The 22,548-nt window shown below is 39.5% G+C and overlaps 1 protein-coding gene across 3 annotated transcripts in view; it reads right to left on the reverse strand.

Moving 5' to 3' along the window:
• Positions 1 to 22,548, reverse strand: part of PALLD (palladin, cytoskeletal associated protein) — a 172,479-nt gene that overhangs the window by 2,400 nt on the left and 147,531 nt on the right. For 2 of the 3 annotated variants that reach the window (XM_065736208.1, XM_065736210.1), the window contains 10 exons: positions 19,088 to 19,223; positions 17,189 to 17,293; positions 16,585 to 16,635; positions 14,913 to 15,134; positions 10,093 to 10,242; positions 6,655 to 6,749; positions 4,184 to 4,316; positions 3,054 to 3,261; positions 2,235 to 2,400; positions 736 to 869 (listed from right to left, as the gene is read on the reverse strand). In XM_065736208.1, coding sequence (XP_065592280.1) covers positions 736 to 869; positions 2,235 to 2,400; positions 3,054 to 3,261; positions 4,184 to 4,316; positions 6,655 to 6,749; positions 10,093 to 10,242; positions 14,913 to 15,134; positions 16,585 to 16,635; positions 17,189 to 17,293; positions 19,088 to 19,223 — 1,400 coding nt within the window. The remainder of the gene's footprint in view (positions 1 to 735; positions 870 to 2,234; positions 2,401 to 3,053; positions 3,262 to 4,183; positions 4,317 to 6,654; positions 6,750 to 10,092; positions 10,243 to 14,912; positions 15,135 to 16,584; positions 16,636 to 17,188; positions 17,294 to 19,087; positions 19,224 to 22,548) is intronic. The other variant, XM_065736209.1, reaches the window with a different exon arrangement.

Genomic DNA, 22,548 nt, shown 5'->3' on the forward strand with positions numbered 1-22,548 from the left:
CTTTTCTGGCATCATTTACTACCTTTCCTAAGATCAGTGAGAAGGTTAACAGTGAGATATGTGTTTCTGTGCACTAATACTATAGCAACAGCCTGTTCCAGGGTTATTGGCTGTAACGGGAAAGGAAATTATATGGTTGCCATTGCCACCCTCTGGAATCCAGAACACTGAGCCAAGGTTCTAATTCACAAGTTTCCCTCTCACTGCCACCCCAGAAAGCATCTACCTTTCCCATTTTCCCAGACATTTATTCTTGTTACCAGGGGATGGTAACATTTTTACTTCTAGATGTTCACTGTTTAAGGGGCTGCTTTGGAACGAAGTATATGATTAGGCATAAAGGCTACGTGTACTACAGCTCCGGTAGTTGTCACAGGTGTACTATAGACTAAGGTGGAAAAGAATACGAGAGAGAGGTTAGGGAAGTGCTAGCAGAGTAATAGTAATAATGATCCACAAGTCATCTAATCATGCTGTTATCAATTGTTAATTAGCTATATTTAATATACTAAGCAAAAACAGAGAGCATGCATGCTTGTTTTGCTTTAGGTATCAGAAAGATGGTGAAAGTACTTTGACAGAACATTTGCTGTATTGATGTGGAGCATTATTATTAAGGAGAAACTATAAAAAAAAGAAGAAGAGACCAATGTAAATGATTCTGTGAACAAACTGACACTGTAGAACTGTTGCTTTTTAGGGAACAATGAGATCATGAAAAAGGAAGTCACTTACTATAAACATCCAACCTGGCAGTGCAAGACACAATTCCAGCCTCATTCTTAGCTGAAACAGTGTACCAACCGGCATCCTCTTTTGTAGCTCCCTGAATAAGCAGGCAAATATAGCCATAGTTGTCCTGGTGCATGCTGAACAAAAGAGAAGTACCAAATTACTACTACATTGAAAAACAGTGCAGACATTTCAGTGTCATTATAAACAGAATCCATCATAGTTAGACATTAAAATATATAGTCTAGTCCTAATTAATGTGAAACATCCTCTGAAATGAGCAAGTGACAAGTGAAACCTTGAGCAGACTTGCAAATTGGACGGTTTAATATCCTGCATTAAGAAGAAAGAGGTAAAAACCACCCAGAGCAACTTCTTTTGAAGTGACACGTTAGGACTTCTGGAAATGAGATTTAAGTTGTAGGGATTTCAGAACTTATCCAGACTTTGTGGGAAAGGGATACAAGACTTGACTTGAGAAACGAAGTACTGAAATATCTGTTGTTATTTAGGACAGCAGTAATTTATTACAGTGCCATATCAGTAATGAGTTCCTTTTCTTTTGATATACCAGGAGTTTTCTCTTAAATATTGCTACAATACGCTGTCAAATATATTGATGACAAACTTACAGATCTTAGAAACAAAATAAATAAATACATATATAAAGACTTATTTTTTTCCACGACCTCTATAGCATATCCCCATAGAGAGGTATTTTGTTTTTCTATATGATTTAATGGCTAGCACTAACCCATAGCCAGTTTCACAGAAGCTCCCACGTTGTAATAGCAGTGCTGGGCTTCAGCTTTCAGCTGTCTTTGTTCCCAGAGGAAGCATGGGAAAAGGGGAAAAGCAAAGTACTCAAAAATGGATGTGATAGAAGTGAGATCCTACCATTGCTCTGAACTAGCATTTACTAAATTCTGGGGAAAAGTGTTCATAAAGCCACTGTCTCATGGAGGAGTTAGTTCCATGTGAGTGGATGTAACTCAGCTTTGGGACAAATGGAGCACACTTCAACTCCTAGCGATCAGGAGCTAGAAGAAGCACCACCTAGAGGCATACTTCAGTTCCTCTTCCACTTTGCGTTATTATCTTGCCCTGACATGGATATATCAGATATCCCACTACTGCCATCCAAGAAAGTTCTTTTACTTCACTGCAGAGCAGAGTTAGGAGTCTAGATTTCTGCCGAGAAGTGGATAGTTTTACCTAGGAGCCTAGCCTTTCACCAATGCACTTGTCTTGATTCCAGACAAGACTACAACTGCACTTGCTTAAAGTGAAAATGCAACTGCTTTAAGTCCAAGGCTGGAAAACAAAACTAGTGTTTTTATTCTAGCTCCTACTGGTTGCAAGTTTGAGCAAACGTCATAAAGTATTAGAGTGACTAGTTAGTATTTATGATGTGCTGCTCACACAAAGCATTCTTATGACCTTTCAGGTTTTCAGTTCTATTTGAAGACAAACCATTACTGAAGTTAGGCACACAGTCTTACCTCACTCTGTCAGTATTGTGTGTGATTGACTCATTCTCTTTCTTCCAAAATATCTGAGGAGATGGTTCCCCTGAGATGCGACACTCCAGTCGCACTGGAAATCCCTCAGTCACACCTGTGTTCTGGAGTTTCTCTATGAACGCAGGTGCTTTGTGTACTTCCTTAGCTGTGAAAATAAAGATAAAAGTATTGCTGACACTTTTGCATATGTAAAGGAAAAAATCTAAGTGGCAGTCAAATCGAGTGTTACATCATTAGTCACAAAGCCTGGCCCTGCTTCCTCTGAAGAAAACAGTTCACATCCTTATTTATAAATAAAGGAAAAGTGAAGTCTATTAGAGTTAAGCGTTTTCCTCCTCCTCCCCTTCAGCCATTGGAAAAGTTAAAGCACTGTGCTTGTGGAAAAGTGCTCCTTCATCCTCTGTAAAACGATGTGTCTTTAATTGTAGAAGGAAAGGCTTCTGCCAAGATGGTTGGAAGAGCAATAATCTAATGTCCTGTGAACCATATCATGCCATCAGCCTAGAGATAGGTATGGGTCTGCACAGATTGCTGGGGATAAAAAGAAGCAAATACAACACATTGCAGTAAATAGTCGGATTTGTGGCTTCAGCGCTGCCTCTTTTCTTTACAGTGTACCCAGAGGTCACATGCCACTCAACTTATTACAAAACATAATATAAGCGTATCACCCAGAGAGATGCTGTAAGTCTGTCACTGCTTGGCTTCCTCTCCTCATTCCTCACTCCTCAGCCATGTCATTTGACAGCAACTAAATTTTCTACTTCACTCTTTCAGCGCTCATCATGAAGACGTTACCTGCAACTACGAGCTCCAGGCTGAACGTATTTTCTCCAGCTCGATTGCTGGCAACACACGTGTAGATTCCTGCATCCCTCGCAGTGACTGGTTCTATGATCAGGGAGTGCACCCCGTTCTCACGCACCAGCATTTTGTGAGAGCTGTCAGGACGAATGGGTCTTCCATTTAGTTGCCAGCTTAGATCGGGCGTTGGTAATCCACTAACCTTCAGTGTAAACAGAATAATGGGAAATGATTTACCGAGCAAAAACAACGAAGGAGTTCTGACTCGTTATCTCAGAGAAGTTTGGTTTTGTTTGCTAGTGCAGGTATACCACAAGAGTTAAAGAACTAGTTCTATCTGAACTACACACTGACTCAGTTGTATTAATTTACTTACTTTCTAGCCAACTCCCTGAATTCCATATGTCTTAAAGGTGTGACTGAAAAAAGATCAGTGTTTCGATATGCTAAAATCAAAACAACAGCACACTGCAACAAAAGGCAGAGTGACACCTTGTACCTTTTCTGATTGATTGCTCTTCACCTGGAATGCAAAGGTACTCCTTTTCTTAGCTAATTTCTGGTGGAAAACTTACAGACAAAAAGACATTAGCTGACTAACTGCTGAGCTCTTCACTCCTTTTCATTGTATCGGTCTGCATGTGTGAAATCTGCCTGCACTACTTGAAGCCCTGCCCCTCGATGAGATACCGTGTGAAAACAAACAGCTTCTCCCAAGGAGACCATCACCAATAAACAGAAGCCCAAGACTTCATCAGTTCTGTTAGGCAAAGTCATAAATCAGGATTAGAGCATCGGAAAGTAACAGAGGATGGAAACTGTAGTAGTAAAGACTTAAAGTGGAGAAGCACACTGTCTTTGTAGTGTGTGCTGCTTCCCCCTACCGCCCAAAGGAGATTAATTCTAACACTCAGTTTACTATTAGCTTTAAGAGTTGCCTGAAGCAATTTCCATACTGAGGATGCAAGGCTTTATTTGCCAACTTCTGCAGAAAAGCAGTGAGATCAATTAAACTTATGACAGTGACACTAATTAAAATAGCATTAAAAAGTATCTTATCACACTTGTTTTTTTGACTCTGCTGAGGTTACAGAGGTAGCTGCTATCCTGTGTCTGGCACTTACCTTGCAGTCCATCCTGCAGAGTTTTCCTTCTTGAACAGTCAGGTCTCCAGGGGCCTGCAGAAAATGGGGCCGGAAGAACCGCTCCTGAATCGGTTCATTTTCATCACCACTATCCCTTGATCGAGATCGCGGCCTTAAAATAACATGCAATAGTGGTAAGTTATTGATTCCTGCTATATCGTAAGAAGCAACCAGAAAAAGCTAGGAAACGGTCTTGCCGCAGAATAATTACTTGTCATAATTGTATATTTATACGTGATAAAATGTTTTGTTTAGTCTTTAAATCACTGAAATACAAATGAAAGTTGGCTGGCTTTAATTATAGCCTCAGTTTCTCATTTCTGGCATCCTGTGTGCTGTGACACCAAGCAGCTTGCACAATGCCCCTGCAATTAACCTTAGTTAATTAATGGTGTCAGTGAACGGGCGGCACTGAAGGGTGAAAGTTCTCCTACACGTCACCATCCCACTGCTCCAGCTGCACAAGGCAGCAGCAGAACTGGAGAAGACAATTTCACCCGAGGAAGCAGAGGGTTTCAAGACCCTATTTCCAGAATAAGGCTGAGAAGGTAATTTTTGCAAGCTGAGCAAGTTTCAGAAAACTACCACATGAAAAATGACATCAGGAAAGTATGCCCTAAAATGGCAGTAGTGAGGGTAACAAAACCAGAGGTCTTCTGCCAGAACATGGTCACTAAGAGATCCAGTACTTCAGGAAAAAGCCTGTCAACAGTGTAACGAGTCAGAAAGTTCATTAAGATAATAATTATTACTTGTCATAAAAGTTCTTTGTTGCGCTCAAGCAAAAAAGCTTACAGAAAAGCAATACTATAATATGACAGGACATTACTTAGCAAAAGCGTACAGAAATATGTGTGACAAATTGTTGAGTGGAGCACGTTATTGTAGTCTGTTACATTAGAAAAACTGTGATGGTGGGAGTCTGTTGCAGGAATGTGGTACATGCTCATGTCTCTTCTGTCTGGGGCAGAACTGGATGATGGGAGCAGCGGGAAAGGCTGTGAGACAGAAACAGCGCTGTGCTGAGCCCTTTGCAGAAACAGATCTCCTGAAACCATGCAGTACATAAGAATTCCTAGTAGTTGCTCCAATTTTAATTAAACTGTTATATGCACATCTCTTACACTTCCTTAATCTGCTAACCACCTACCCTAAACTGCCAGAGTGCCTGCAGCAATTGAATAGCAAAACAGCAGCTGTGAGCGACGTTGGATTTCATTCCCACTTAGCAAGACTGCAAAACAGGGCTTCCCCTTATTACTCAGGGCTCTGCCTGCTGCAGGAGGAGCAGGCATTTTATCCTTCACAAAGACACAGAAGTGTCAGCTGCTCCATTTTCCCTTGCCCATACCTATTTTTCCTCCTTCCACTCCTCCCTTTTATAGATGCTTCCACTTTCTCATTCCTGTGCATCAACTGGTTCAGCTGAAACCTGACTCTTCCGGCAGCTTTTCCCTTCATGGATTAACACAGGCTTTTCTTCTGTACCCATTGTTGCAGATGCACAAGATGGCAGGCAGCAATTTCAGGACAGGGGAATCCTGATTTGCTTGTGCAGAAGTCAGATGAGATCTGTTCAGCTGCCTCACCTCATGACACCACCCAGTCATCAGAGAGGGCAGAGGGGGCCTGTTTGTCATGTCACAGCTCTACATAACGTAACTTTTGCAGGGGGTATCTGAGCTCCCGTGCTACACTTTGACAGCAAATATTTACATCTGTTCAACACATTACAATCGGGCAGTACTGAGACTCTGTGGCCATTGCGACCATTAAGCAAACCACAGGCCTCGTTATGGCAAAGGCCTGAAGAAAAGCCCTCATACTGCCTTGAAAGCAGCTCTGTTTGTGTAAGTAGAAGGAATTTCTTGTATTGTCTAAAGATGTCTGTGCTGTGCTAAATACCCTCACATAAATGCTTTAGGCAATATATGAAAAAAAAAAAAAGCAACATATTGAGGGGAAAATTCCCTTATATGGTCCAAAAATGTAAACCAAAGCTCTGCATGTGAATAATTGTAAACTCACTAAAGATAAGTTAAATGCTTTATATCTGACTCACAATTCCTGCTAAGAACCTGAAATGAAATAACTGAAACAATATCTGTGGCTTACAGTTATTTCTGCTGTTTCTGTCACTGAATGCCTACTGATGCTGCACATTGTGCAGGCTCCCACTGCACTGAGATGTGGAACACCTACAGAAGACAGCAACCACCACAAAGAAAGGAGAGGGAGACAAGCGAAGTTAGCGATACTTTAAAGCTATGTCATTTCTGACACTGCACACTAGTTTCCTAGTGTGCAAAGTTTGCAGAGGTTTTAGCAGTGGGGAGGCTTCTTCCTATAAGGCACACTTCTAATCTGCCTTCTTACTTCAGATTCTTCATCACTGTGATTTTGCAAAGTAGATATCGTTAGAAGAGGGGAAAAAAAAAAGCACCAAGTACCTTCTGATATGAGGCTGGCCAGGAGGTGTCCAAGGGCTGCGGCCTCTTTGATTTACAGCCTGAACCATCAGCCTTCCCGTGCAGCTTATTCTGCCCTGTAATAATGATGTAGAGGAAAACGGTTCAAGTACTGAACTCATGTAATATTAATACATACTTAATTTGATCTCTTCTTTGTTGCCCACCCGTTACAGAGCCTGTAATACAGTCTCTTCTTTCACTAAGTCCTTTAAAATAATTTGTCAAGCTACCTTCAGATATTAAACTGTTTTATCAGGGTGCAACTAACAATGGACGGACTGAAATAACCATGACTGTAACAAAGTCCTGGTTACAACACTCCAACATCTTCCTTCTATCCCAGTTCTTAACATTTAAAGAAAAAACACCACTACCATACCAACACAAAACAACACCAAGAAGCAGCAGCACTACTGGGTATAAACTGTACAGTACTCTGACTGAGCCTTCGAAAGGCAATGACCTTTTTGTCACTGCTGGGCTGTCAGACATGATCCTAGTATCCCACTTATGTTCCCATGACCCATTTAGTTGACAACATAAAAACATGCTGTAAAATAAACCATTGCACATGACCTTCAGCAATTTCTTGAGCAAAAGCTTTTTTGTGTATTAAAAGACCATTAAAAACACCTGGAACAAGTAGATTTCTATTTTAGGCACTGCTGTACTTTATTCTGTCAGGTGAAGAATTAATACTATTTGGAAAAATGTCTACTCAGATTTAATCTCAACACATGAAGGCATCACAAACAGAAACACAAAGTCCTGTAAGGAAAGATAGGAAAGGACCAGCTGGAAGCCTATGACTTGGAAACATTAAGGAATAACCAGGAAGGAAGTGATGGATATGGAAAGTGGCTCATGGGAAGATGGCCTAGAAAGTACGGGAACTTGAGAAGGGACGTCTGGGTGTACACTGCTAAGTAGAGAGAATTAAATAGAAGAAACTGAAAATAAGGACTCAACTTGAGGCCATGCTTAAAGCTCATGGCAAGAGATGAGGTAAAGGTTGAAACTCATAAGTAACAGCCCGAACCAGGCAAGATTTCTTATTTTTCTAGATCTGGGGTCAGTCTTCTCTGACTCAAATTAGATGGCAAGTTTTACTGCAAACCTCAGCAGGGTTAGAACTTAATTCGAGCTCGCTGCACTTCACTACACATTGTAGGCAGCAGTGCAGCATAAACTACCACAGATAATTTCTAAGGTGCATCAGCAAATCATCTTACATACATAAATTCTGTAGTATTAATCCAGATAGCGACACTATGTAAACCAGCAGAGTTTTAATGAATCAAATCCTTTGCTTTAATAAAATAAATTAATTTCTAGCAGCTGTGAACATGACTTTTTGCAGTGTAGTTCGACAGTCCTAATAGCAATGACCGAAACGCAGCGCCATTTAGCAATTATCTGCCAGTCCATCAGAACCCTGATCCCTTACGTTTACATATTCTGCTTTTCTTAAGGAGAGGTTGCCAAATTTGCCTAACTTTGTGATAGCTTTGAGATGCGGACAACTTTCCATTAGGATTTAGGAAAGTATGCCAAAACTGTTTCCACTTGGGATGACTTAAAAGAGTTGGAATCCAGATATTTTAGTGCAAGAGGCTTGTACATTAACTCACAGCCCTTCTTTGCCTCCATTGTGCTGTTAAATGCATAGTAAAAGCAAGCTAACAGGAGAAGAGCATCTTTGTTTGGGAAGCACGCCATAAAGAAAGAATACAATGGACTTGATGAAATAGACAGGTTTTGTTTAGGGAAACTAGAAAAGGATGCTTCTGTTGTTTGTTTCTTTGTTTTGCAAAGAGAAATGAAAAGCAGAAACTGCTTTTTTCAAAACCCAAAACTAGGATCGTTACAAAACCATCTCAGTTTAGCATATTTACATTAGTACATTGACAAACTTGTACCACCAACGACAAGAGCAAATAATCTAGGCTAGTTCACTGGTGTGTCATCAGATGATCTTAACACAGAACAGGTTGTTAAAAACTAAGGCCTAAATGTGCATCCGTGTGTTACTGAGGGACAGGTGTCAGTGCCCAAACGGTAGGGAAGCTTATTCCCCAGATCTTGAAGATTTTGGATCCCCACAGTAAAGCTAGATAAGGCAACTCTGCACATACACTAACAAAACATATATAAGAAAAAGAATAGGATTTGCATCCTACCTTGAGCACTCGTTTGTTTTTTAAATCATTTTAAAACTTGTGGTGACTTTGCACAGCTTAAATGGCACCAAGCCTTAAAACACAGTGCTCCTCTTTTATACGTAAAAGTTCCTGGCTTGAAGAATTCCCCTGATCGTATGGGATTTCTTTATTTCTGTTATTAGTATATGTAAAAACCATGTTCAGACTCTCTAGATTTAGGCGCTGCAGTTTGTAGAATGAGGGGTCTAAACACTGCTCTTTCTTGTCTCTGTACAGTCTCACATGCTCAGAAACACACTGCAGTAAGGGCAGGACTGACAGTAAAAAGAGCAAGGCAAAAGTGTCCCGTATCCTAGCAACATCACAACACAGCACAATACTCCTCTTAGATTAAACTCTCAGTGATGGAGGTTATTTCACAGTGTAATTCTACTTGCAGTCCTGGTCTTGGCAAGCTATTTGGTGCTACAGAAGAAAGTAATTCGTTCTCTCCCTAAGTTATGTTACTGCCCTGGTTCCTCACATGCAAATGATTTTCCTTGATTTGTTTAGCCCTGGGAAAAAAAATGGATTGAGAAAGTTAGTTCAATAGGATGTCTAAACTGTAACTTTAGCTAACCTCCAAAGCATTGAGTTGTGTTGAATACCTCAGCTCTTGTATTCGGTCCATGAAGAACAAAGAATATTACAGATTCAGTAACACTGTGCACTTCAGAACACAGCCTTAAAGACACTGGTCCCAACACAAGACACTGTGCAACGTTCCCCAGTAACCACCGTAATTTTTTTTTGTTATAGAGCTGCATTCACCGCCTGAGGTAACCATGTTGAGGTGAGATGTACTCCCATTCACTTCAAAGAGCTGGCCTCAGTCAGCAAATGGTGTCATGAGAATAAAAATGAAAGCTTAGCAGCCAGATTGAGTTACTACTTCTGGTAAACTTGATTTTTTTCCCCCCCTTGTATAGTACATATGGTATCCATATTTGGTTAAGATGCCAAGATGTTATCGGCTGAAACAAATGATGGAACAGCAATCAAAAGACAACACCCGTCCCCTCTGAAACCTCAAACCATAGGAAAAAAATTGCTGTTGAGTTGCTAATCTCTGGGAGATAGAAAGCTCCCACCCTACTGATGCAAGATGAAAACAGAAATCTAACTTACATACTTGGTGGTGACTTCATCATTTAATTAAATCACGCATACGTAAGGTTCAGAAGCATGTTTGCTCTGAAGCCAAACCTTCATTTACCTGTGGGTTAGCAGCCATAATAGTGTAATTCCCATCATCATCCAGGGTGGAGGCTGCAGTATGCAGTGAGCAAGTTCCATCAGGTTCTCTTTGAATTCGGTAGTGATCACTTCTCTTAGAAATTTGCTTCCCATCTTTAAACCAATAAATCTGCAGGGAAAAACAAAGAAGGGCTGGTAAGAGGTAGGTGCTCACTGTCATCGTTTCTCAATTTACAACGCTAACAAATCTTGGCCGCTGAAAACTTCTCTGGTTGGCAATAAAGGAACAGGTCTGATGAGCCCACAGAGGTGTGGAACCACACTCCGGAACAACTTGTGATCAAACCCAAGTTCCAGGATAGCAGTGGCTCAGGGAGCAATGAGCCGCCCATCTCAGAAGTTCATATGTGCATAAGGGTTGCACTCATCACAGACAGAGCAGCAGCTAAGAGCTGAAAAAGTCATTATAAAGGAAAGTTCCAGATCAGATAAGAATACTAACTTCATGTTTTTGTTTCACTTAAATCTGATGGAGTTGGAGGAAGAACTTAAGAGAGCTATTGATTTCATTTGGGAAAAAACAAAAACAAAAAGCCTAAACCAAGGTCATTATCAGAACAATTAGCTCAACAGTAACGATCTCATCGCAGAAACGCAGTGCTGCCCCATCCTCTGTTCCAGCACGAGGCAGTCAGGCAGCGAGCTGCTCTGTTCTGAGGGCAGAGCAGCAGGGCCAAGTCCCCCAGCATCACCCCGGCGGGACAGACATCCACGGGAAAAGGCAGCTTTACAAAGTAACAGGAAATACTTCCAAGTCAGCCGATATATTGACAGCCCTTAATTACTGTGTGCCAACAATAGCAGAGTTCCAAGTTGCACAGCAAAGCTAAATTACCTGTCAAACAGAGGCCTTTCCCATTGCTTTTGATACATAATTTTATTCTTTGGCTGACCCAAGAGTTGCTTTTGATGAGCCAAGAAATGATGTATGTAGAATGATATCTTAACAATAATCCATAAATCACACACACACACAAAAGCTCCCCCAACCAGCCCTGGCACAGAACAGCACTGACTGTCATACCTGAAGCAGCGCCGTTCCGCTTCTCAAGCCACTTCTGCTTCTCAACCCACTCAGCACTGCTGGGTGTACTTTTGAAAGCCTCCCATCTACACAAGCAGGCTTCACTTCTCTTTAAAGGAGCATTAGTTGATACCAGGTTCCCCAGTACAACTGACTTCATGCAGAACAAGGCAAGGAGATGTGAGAGGGAAGGAGAGGGGCTGAGGGCTAGCTTCTGCAGGAGGTGGCTTTGTGGAAGAGCCTCACTCATGAGTATCTGCAAGCCCCTACAGTCCTCTGCTCCCTGCAAACTCTGCTCACTCTCTGTGGCCCTGGCTGCAGGTATCCCCGGGGGCAGCAGGCAAAAGCACAGGGGTCACCTCTCTCCAACATTTCTAAGCTCTAATACATTCCCTCTGGGATAAAATCAAGGATACACATTTAAATGTCACTAAGATACAACGGAGAATGGTTGGGAGAGAATTTTTAAGGGAAATTTCCATTCATTAATTACGGTGTATGTTTTCACTATTAACAAGCATTATATGCAACTAGAAATTATTTCATTTCCTCAAGAGCTGTTTATACTTGTTTTCCATTTTGTCTGTCAGCAGGCTTGCAAAGACTCTGTGGTGCTAACAAAAGATTTGGTAATGTCTTCTCATTTGCTGACAGAGCACTTACTAGAGATGCAGAAGATATTTGATCACTTATACACAAGTCATAATGGATGTTAGTAACAGCAGAGCTGCAAAAAAATGAGTTCTAACTTGCATGCTTCATATGTGTCATAATGCTGCCTGGAAATCTGCTGCATTAAGTAGTAATTATTCAATAACAAAGCACTTATCAGAAATATCAGGAGACGTGCCAGGAATTATTACATGGAAATACATGCAAATATTAACTGAACCAGCTATCCAAACATCATGCGTATGTTGTCCCATACTCATTTCCATTACATTTAAAAGCATTGGCATACACAGTTTTTACTTAGGTGTAGTAGATGCTTAATATTACCTTCATCTGGCAGAGTTTAAAGGTAAAACACTACCAATGCTGGAAACAATGGCCCTTGTAGCAAAGCATTTTCTTTCTAAGATACCTTTTAATAGATGTACCATTAAACTACAAAAGCGCTGAGCACTGCATCTGGATTGCTTTTATTTGTATCAGATTTTCAGACACTGATGTGTAATGACTGTAAATACAATGGAATAGAGAGTACAGAAGGGTTTTTGATCTCAAGCAACGCAGTCATTTTTAATCACTATGAATTATATTCAGCCCTGTGCGGCAAAACCAGTACAAGCTTTATGCAACATCCAAGTCTCCGTTAATTTTTTGCATGGTATTTCCCTGATTTTGAAGATAAATATCCCTTAAAAAGAAGTACTCCATGATCCCTCTCTTGCATTACCGCGGGTTCTCATTTTAATGATAAATTTGTTCTACATTTTGCAGAAGGTTATAACAAAAGGAACCTCAGGTTTAAAAAGTCATATTTATGAAGATACAATTTGCACATCAGTATTCAATTTACACAGCATGTTCAGGAAAAAAAATAATCAAGCCAATAAGCCTGCTTTAGAAAAATCCCTTGTAATGAACGCCAGATTTTAGAAACACTACAGTCCTTCCCAAAGCTGTTCCTTGGCAGAGCTAACAGAATACTTAGAAGGGAGGAGCTTTAAGTTAGTAAATTATTTCCAGCTTTCCATTAGCCAAAGTATAGAATTTGTTCAGGGGCAACACTTCCACTTCAACAAACTAGAGCAGGACAGCCCCCAACCACTGAGTAAGTCAAAACTGTTATATTGGCACACACAGTCAGGTAAAGAGAAGTCACAGCCTTTGACACTTGCAAAATCTGACTAACAAGTAACTACCTAACAGGCCTGAAATTAGTTTTATCCCAAGCAACTTAAATTACAAAAGCATCAGCAAATGAATGGAATAAAGCATCATAGGTCCCAGGTATAAAAACAAATCACTTCTTAATGTGCATGTTTTAACACTACAAAAAAAAAAAAGGCCATATCTTAATCAGACCACGTTCACATCAAATACTCCTAAACAGTGCAGCATTTTAGGAGAAATATAAACAACATGGTTTCCCCGTCTGTGCTGTCACTAATGCCAAACAAGAGAGTGAGGGAAGGAGGAAGAGGCATTCTCTTTCATCTGTCTTAAGTCAGATTAAGATAACTGTGAGGCTACACTGTAATTGAAAACTGTGAAAAGAAGGGAATGGTGATAGTTAACTAAGGCTGACTCACAGGAGGTCATTCAGCAGCTTAGTCATAAGCTCCAGGCAACAAGAGCACACCTCACCTCTAACAGCAATGAAATGATTTGTCTTCCAGCCTTATTCAGCAACTCGGACTCCTCTGTATGGTCACATCAAAAATAATGCTGGACATCAAAGGGCAGGCTTCAGTCAGACTTCCTAGTGTCTACGCTACTCTGCTTTGAAACAGGAGTGCTTTTTTGATATGAGTACACTGATCACCCCCTACTATGCTGCAGTGGTTCGTCCTGTGAAATGGTCTTGGAGCACAGAGCTGGACCTCTTTCAGATGAAACTAAGCCAGACAATGAGCTCCAAGAACACATCTTAAATACTGCATCTGCTTCAGTCCATAGGATGAGATTAGAGCCAGTCTGAAATGCATGCAGAGATGGATATCTCGTTCTACAGATTCACTTCTCATGGTCTGTACTACTTGCTAGTGTACATGCTGCTGCAGCTGTTCCTCGTTCTCCAGTACCTGACAAAGCTGATTTCTCCTATTTACAGTTTGTGCAGTATTGGACATGTAAAATCAGTTCAAAACTCTCAATACCCGTACAACTTTTTCTAGAGGTCTTCACATTCTCTTTGCATACCACTTAAAATATCCAAGAGGTAAAAAGAGCACCTAGCCACAAGAGGTCACTGTAAGAACTGCAAGGACCTCAAGAGGGAACACATGGGCCTGACAAGGCAGTCTGAGATGCTGCTGCTGCTCGACTCACCCGTAACTAGCCAGCTAATGGACAGGTAATTTACAAAATGGTTCAATGTTACCTACCAAATAAAGGCACTATTCCAGACTACTGACATCATATGGCAGGTGCTTTTACATACACAGAAAGGAAACGCTTCCGAAGCCCAACCCTCCTTCAGAAGCTCATCATTATGAACTCACTATCATGTCTCATCTTGCTACTGCAATATATGGGAGCCTACAGTATTTCAGTCTGCCTTTCTTTAACCTTCAACTAAGTCCAGTCTTGTTAGAAGTGTGTAGATATGAACTGCGTCGCTGAAGCGTGCAGATACCGCACTGGCTCCTGAACCAGAGGCAGCATATCTTCGTGTGAGCACGTTGCCATACTCAAGCCAATTAACCCATATGTTAACCCAGATTGATTGCATTTGGAGCCACTGTGTCAGCTCACATGCAGACTTCTAGAATCACACTACGTTTTGTGGTGCAGATGTACCATGAGAGAAACTCAAAGTGACAAACATTACTTATAGGTTAAATAATTGTGTTGAAGTCTCAGGAAAGAGATTAAGAACCTGAGAGTAAATTTTTTGCCTGATAAATCTAAACACATTCCATGGTGACAAAAGCAACTGCCAGATTGCTAGCTAGGAATCTTTCTTACAAAAGAGAACGTCTGCTGTTCCTGCAAGACAAAACCCTTAGGATCTAGGGGCTAAATGCAAGGTACTGAGTACAGAGTTCTACAGAGTGTTTCTAGAACTGTACACCCTCTTCTCTTACCTTTGGCTTTGGATTTCCTGTCACTTTGCAGGTAAATGTGACTGGCATTCCCTCAAAGATTTTGTAATGCTTCAGCTTTATCTCAAAATATGGTGACACACTGTTATCAACAGGTTCATCTCCATGTTGCACCTCATCATCTGATTCCTCCACAGGTGATCTCTCCAGCCTGTATTCTATTTCACTGATCAATCTTTGCTCAAAGCTGGAGACTTTATATTCCTGTCAAACAAGAAAGGTTTGTATTAGTGTCAGGACCCAACATACTATGATGTGTTGCATTGTGGTGCATGCAAGATGTTTTTGTGATTGTTGTTATTCTACTGATCTGACAATCCATTAAGATTTTCCATATAAAAAGAAATTGTATCTTGTTGCAGAAGAACACCAAAATCCGTGCCTCCAATAACTTCCCTATGAAACAATGAAGACATCTGGTACGAGGCAAAAATTGTGTTTCATGTTATCTTAAGCTTTAATTTATAAGGGGAAGGAAAGTCATTGGTTGCTTTTTTTTTTATAAAAGGTTATAAAAGTATTCCAAAGCAGTTCATAAAGAAAAAAAACAACACAGTAATATTTCCTTCAGGGTACAGGCAGATTTAGGGTGGGTTTTGTTTCCAGATGACCAGAAGACCATATGGTTCACATCTGCTATTTGCATAGAACCGTACCAGAGGCTACACAAGAAGGCTGAAATGATTTCGTTTATAGTTGCCTGTAAAAATGAGAAAATGGCACCACTGTCCATGATAGTTGCCTCCCTCCACTCCTGTTACCATGGATCCTCCTCTGGCTGGCCAAAAGTATCACTTCTTCCACAGGAAAAAAAAAGTTTCTCATCAGAGTATTCAAGATTTGCAAAGAAGGGCAGAAAGTTTCATCTAGTATAAAACAATACTGCTTGTTTAAATTTCCCAGATACTGGGGATTATTACTATGACAGACAGTTATTTGTTTTCTTGCACTGTCCACTCAGTAAAACAGTCCAGTTTTGAATCTTAACAACAGCAAAGATAATACCAGAATGCAAGAAAGCTCAAGGAGGGAAAAAATCTATTTGCTTGCCCTTCCCAGTCTGCAGAAATTAAGTTCTTTTTTAGATGACCTTTGACTATTGCCTCCCATCTTTACTTTCTTAAGACGGAAAATGCATCTTAAGTGCAGTTTGCTTTTATGTACCCACTCTGTTATTGACTCTGATCAGGGAATGAGATGTAGCCTTTCTGCTGGCTGGTCACAGAACTAATCATAGCCCACAGTAAGTAGAAAAAATACCTTTGTAAACTGCTTTTTATTTATTATTTTTTTTAATGGTGGACTTCCAGGGAACAAAGGAATAAAAGCATATCGGTATACATAAAGAGCAGCTGATTTAGATGCAAAAGGCTGTTAGCATCAGTATACATTAACACCAGAGCAGAAAGATAAAAGAGCATGGCACTGCTGCAGTTAAGCTGCTCACAATCACTTAGACTTAGAGATCACCTTTAACAAGATAAACAAGAAGGCATTCCCAAACTCCCCAGTTATTACTGTTGGTGATCTCTTGTTATTAACCAAGAACAGCAAAAGGGAAAGTGCACAGACAACAGGAAAAGAAAAAATAATAATGAAAACAATAATTAGCGGAGCGACAACAACAAAGAAAGAAAAAGGTGAAAGCATTAACCTTTTGAATATCCATAGGACTGACTACAGAAGCATCAGTAGAACAAGCTTCCTGCAAGAGGAGAAAAAAAGATCAAGAAGCAGAAAGAAGACAGAGAGGCATTCATGGAAATGTGAGTGTCGATGAGAAGAAGGTACTTTATGCGGTAACATAAGCAAACAAATGCTATACGTTTCCGAATTGCAGCTCTGGCATCTGAACAATGGGCAGTATGTACCAGGCCTTCCAAGCAGGCTTTCCATTGTGTTTTTGAACAGCATTCAAAGAGTGCAAATTACATACATAGAGATAAGATGGTTTCCAGATAGTAGATGTACTTTTGCCTTGGCAGACTTAAAGGGCAGGACAGGATAGGATAAATGGGAGAGTTTAAAGCTGACAGAAGTTATTTGAGAACTCTCAACCTTATTCAGTATGGAAAAACTGAGCAACAGGCATGTGTTCCTCCAGTTTACTTCACTGACATATAACATATGACTTCCGTAATCAAATCTGTCCTATCTTGTATATACTTATTGTCTTATCTAGGACTTTTAAATAACTGAACTGCTGCCTGTTAAAAAAAATGTTTATTTTCTTCTGTACTTGTAGAGTTATGCAGCACCTGTATTGCAGGTTCCTCTTCTGGTGGTTCCTGTATATTGAAGACAGTTGCAGCACTGTCAGCTCCCAGCAATCGACGAGCCATTTTTTCTTCATATGTTAATCTCTGGACAACAACAAAACAAAATTAAATTAAAAAGGAATGGGACTAAGGGGATTAAGGGACTAAGAAGAAATAAAGGTTCTTATTTCTTGATAAGAACTACAAGGCAGTTAGAGAGTAAACAATGCTTTAAGTAATGCACAAGAGAACAGCAATATGCTTTCAACAGCAGTTTTCTACCACAGATTGCAATGCATTTTTTTTGCATTACAAGGGGCTTTTCTGTCTGAAGCAACGCCTCTCTTGACTCTGCCATTTGTTTCCATCCTCCTGCCAGACACTTGGGCAGAAATGAGCAATACGAACTACTTAAATCAGCATGACCATCCAAATAGCGCATGTCAAATCATACCAAATCTCACTTCTAGCTGTTCTGCTTAATTTTTACATTAGAAGCACAAAGCAGAAAACTCTCTCAAAAATGCCAACAAGATACTGATTATTCTATAATAATATTATATAATAATTCTATAATAATATTATATTGATTACTCTATCTGATTATTTTGTCAAATATAAAATAGAAGTTTCATAGAAAAAGTAATTTCTTTTAACTTTTTAATTTCCATTTTTTCTTTGTCTATCACAAATTAAAGAGACAACTTATAGAAGACATAGTGCTGATTTACACTCAGAAGGTAAAGCAAATTAAAGGAAAACCTTAAGTACACAACTAAGGTTTTCCATGACTTATTTTTTTTCCTGAGAGAGTGACTCTGCTTAAGTACTGAAGACCCTCTGGTAAAGGTAAGTATACCAGTACTAGTTACTCGTATCACACCATTGACCCGTAGCGAGAAGCAGAATTTGGATGTCATGCAGTAGACAGTTGGACTCAATAGATTATCTTGAACTAAAATACTGTAGTCCAGATGTCAGACACTGTAGCAGAACTCAAGGTATGGTCATAAGAAACTTAAAGCACACCATCTTTCACTGAAGTAAATATGTCCAAGTCATTCCTGTGCCTATGCCTTCGAAAACATTTCATGGGCAAAACAGGGATGACAGACAACGTTTTTTACATTACCTTCTTCGTAAAAGAGACTCCTGCTTCAAATAAATTTAAATCAACACCTTAATAACTGCAATCAAGTCTTGAGAGAGTTGCTTCTCACTAACTCTGAGCAGGAAGAATTTAGTATTTTATCTTCTATGCATATCTTACAGTTCTGCATTATTTTTTGTACATTTTACACCTGTGTATTTAAATTGTTTGATTTGCTTGCTCTTTTCATCTCATTTCTTGCCTCCTCAGGTAGATTGTTAATGCCTGATAAAGTCTGTGAATTAGTACTACAGGATAGTTAATATCCTATTGGTCAAATATAGTCCCACTGTTGCAGTATGTAAGGATGCCTCATTCCTAACAGGTTTGTTACTCATGACAAACTACTTTGTCCCCTGTGACACTCACCACCCATTTTTTCCCCTCTGATGCCTAACAGATAGACACAAGGTGGAGTGGAGGCTGGACTGGTCAAGCACTACACATACACTGTTTGGCCAGACTCCCAGTAGAGATGAAATGTCCCTGAGGTACAGATTGAGAAGGCATCATACGGTAACTCATATTCTTTGAGATCTCCAAGTTAAGTTGCTCAACAACAGAGGGAATGAAAGTTAAGCCAAAATATACATTATTATTACTTACAGCAGTGCAGCTCTGGAAATCCAGTTAAAAGGAATAAATAAATAAAATGCAAAAACACTCTACATTCATTTTATGTGCAGTTTATCTAAGATGCTGCCCTTGACATTCAAGCCCCTTCCCCCACAGTATTTTTTTTTTTATACCGGTTGCCCATTGTTCAAAAGGTCTTCTTTGAAGCGAAGTTTTCTTTCCAGATCCTGAATCACAGCATCTTTTGATCCTTGAATCTCTTCATCTGATGCTATTCTAGCAGTTCTGCCTGTTTTCTTGGGAAATCCCCTGCAAAACAATACAGGCAAATTCATGAGCTTTCCTGAAATCACTAGAATTTATGAATTACCAGATAAAATCTGCCAATAGTGAAGAATATGTCACTGTGCCTTTGAAATTAGAAGTCTAGTATCTTTACTTACTTTGCTGTTCCTTCTAACTCACATCACTGATTCAATGGTTAGTTTAAGTATAAAGCTGAAATTATGCTGTACTTGAAAGTACAGCATTGGCTAGGATAGAGTTCGGGGTACTATAGCCATGGCTGTAAACGTCATATACTTTAAGAGGAAACTGATGAACAGTGGCAAGAAAGCAAAGCAAGAGAAAACATGAAAGCGGAAGCGTGACCAGATAAATACAGATCGAAGATAAACTAGGCTCCCATTAAGAACCAGATAGAATAAGATCATGAAGAAGTACAAGGTAGTTAATCATTAATTGCTCATATTATTTATTAACTAATTTCTTGGTTCAGACTTTCAATACACAATGCATAGCTTCGTGTTTACTCTTCGTATCTCTGAACACACACCCAGAAGGCAACACATTATTTCTGAAAGAACAGACATTCACAATGTCTAGCTTACATTCGCGAGAAACATTATAATGTCCTTAAGGCAGTTTTCAGTAATGTTATAATAGTTCTACTTCTGGAAATACTCAACAATGTTTTCTTCTACTGGAAATGAGCTTCAATGTTAGTGGGTTTTTTGCCTTTTTTTTTTTTTTTAACTGTAGAGATTAATTAGGGCTCAGCCCATTATAAAGAGATTACTTACATGAAACATAGAATCAAATCAGATAAATTGTCAAACACGCAGATGAAAATTTAGACCAGCGTGTAAGGGGCAAACTTCTTCCCACTATACAACAGGATAATATAATTACCAGCACCAAGATATTAAACAAGAATCACAAGAAGATAAAAATTTCTTGGCTATTGTTCAGTACTATGTTTATCATTCACAGTCAGGTAGAACTTACTCCTCAGAAAGCATTTTCAGTGGTAACCTTTCCCATTAAGTTTAAATTGAGCAATACATAATATGCTGTCAAAAGTAGAACAAAATTAAATGTACAGATTGAGAAGACAGTAACTGGAGACATTATGTCTGAATTCTTAAAACATGTCATACTGCTACTGAAAGTAAATTCAAAGTAGAAAAAGAGTGAAGGTCTAGTAAAGAAAGGACTTCATTTTTCACATCAACTCACAGAATAAGAGCAGATGTGTGCCTAGCGCTGCAGAAAGCAGAGAACAACCCTCTCCCTAGAAGCATTAAGCCATTAGCTGGAGATCTTTTCAGTCAACAAGCAGAAGAATTCCTTCTCACAAATTTCATATTCGCATGATAAAAACAGGAACAGTCTTCACAGAAAAAATACCCCTCTTCTGTCAGTATTTGGTAGACAGAAAAGGTCAAATTTACAATTTACCGCAGGGAAGTCAAGAGTGCTGTGGCCTAAGTACTCAGGATTGGATTTCAAGTAACAAGTGAAAAAATTCTGAGCCATTATCAATTAACTCTGAAAACAAAAAGTCCCTAAGCAAGCACATCTATCTGTTTTTCAAAGGGGAACGCATAACGCAAGAACAACGGTCAGTAAGTTGAATATCCATACTAAACACAAGAAAACAACATCACAGTCAACTTCAAAGCAGTGCAGTATTGTAAGGCAATGAAAACTGTATCGAATAAAAGCTGATTCATTTTTCTCTCTGTCAGGCTGGCAGATGTGGAGACAGGCAAAAAGAGTTAGCTTTGATACACTTCAGTTTATTTCTTCTGAGTAAGCCCTCAGGAGATTCATCAGTTCCCTATCAAATGAAGCAAACAGCCCAGCTAAAATTTCTGTTATATAACTATTTCCTGCACAACTGCCTAAGAACAACATTCAGAGAGTAGTAGCTATTTGTTTCTTCCCTATCAAATTGGAAGAACATAAACCAGTAAAGTCATTCTAAGGTCTGTACTGTACTTAATATTTCAACCTTCACCATCCGGAATAAATGCACACTTCTCAAATTGGCTGATGACACTGAACTTGAGGAGGCTGCAAATCATTTACAAGTAACACAGCTGTCATCTACATAATTAGTCTAGAAGCTATCTAACGATGATGACATTCAGGCAAACCATTCAAAGCTTGACGAAAATAAAAAAATTAACACTAATATATTATCAATTTCACAGAAGAATCTGTGATATTAAAACCTGAACAACAAAGCAATTATTTCAAAAGGAAGACCAATATAATTCTGGGACACTATAGCACAGGGAAATATGTTAAATTATTATTTTTTTTGCTGGACACCAAGTTCAGTTATAACACAGAGCACTTCAAGAAAGATCCTTTAAAACATCGCCCCTGTGACAAGGTTGGAAAATTTTGCTTATTTATTCAAGAAATGAAGAGAATAAAGATAAGAAAACAAGAAAAAAAAACATCAAAATTGCTGGCATTCAATTATTCTCCATGGCTGCCAATGACAAGTAGAGAACTTGGTTTGAAGAATGGCAGACTGAGCTTTGACAAACACAGTGTACAACTTCTCTCTCTCCTTCTCTCTTTTCTCCACCAATGGCAGTCAAACAATGGAACAAGTTATTCAGGGAAGCTAAGGAATTTTTTCTAAAGAACAAGGTAAGCCAATGTTTCAGCAATGGTCTAGCGATCTCTGGTAGCATTTAACACAAGAGGCATACTCCTTAACAACCTTCCAGATCTCTGTGTGCCAGAATATCCTGAACTTTGCACAGTAGGGCTGGAAGTCTGAGGCCCAGTCAAGGCAATTTGCCTGAAAATAGGTTCTATTCTTTTTACTTACATTAACAAGTAAATATTTAAGCAACGAGCTAGCCTAAAAATATAACAATAAAAATGAATATTGGCCAAAATACCTTCAAATACCTTTAGAAAACCCACTCACTCTCAGAACTATTTTAATTCAGGACAAAAAGAAGAGGTATGTGAGGAAATACATAGGTCACTCTGAAAGTAATGCCTCCTATTTATTGTCATGAAAGCTACAACAAAGAGCACAATAACGCTATGTGATAGAGCATGTTTGTCAGCTACAGTACACTACTTTTCAACATAGTCACCACCACTAGTGATGCATTTTTTGCCAGCAATGAGTAACAGTCTGTACATTGTGCTTATAAAAATCTGCACCAGCAGAAGTGACACACTGGCACTGTCACCACTGCTGAAAAGGAGCGTCCACAGCCTGTGTGCTCACATCCACTGTTTGGTCTCCAGAAACGTTCAGCAAGTGCAGATCAATGTCAGTAAGTGCAATTTCCTCCATATGGAGGAATTCAATGAC

Source organism: Cyrtonyx montezumae, unplaced genomic scaffold (genome assembly GCF_038088225.1).
Source record: "Cyrtonyx montezumae isolate F1298 unplaced genomic scaffold, pur_monq_1.0 scaffold_2, whole genome shotgun sequence".
NCBI lineage: Eukaryota > Metazoa > Chordata > Aves > Galliformes > Odontophoridae > Cyrtonyx > Cyrtonyx montezumae.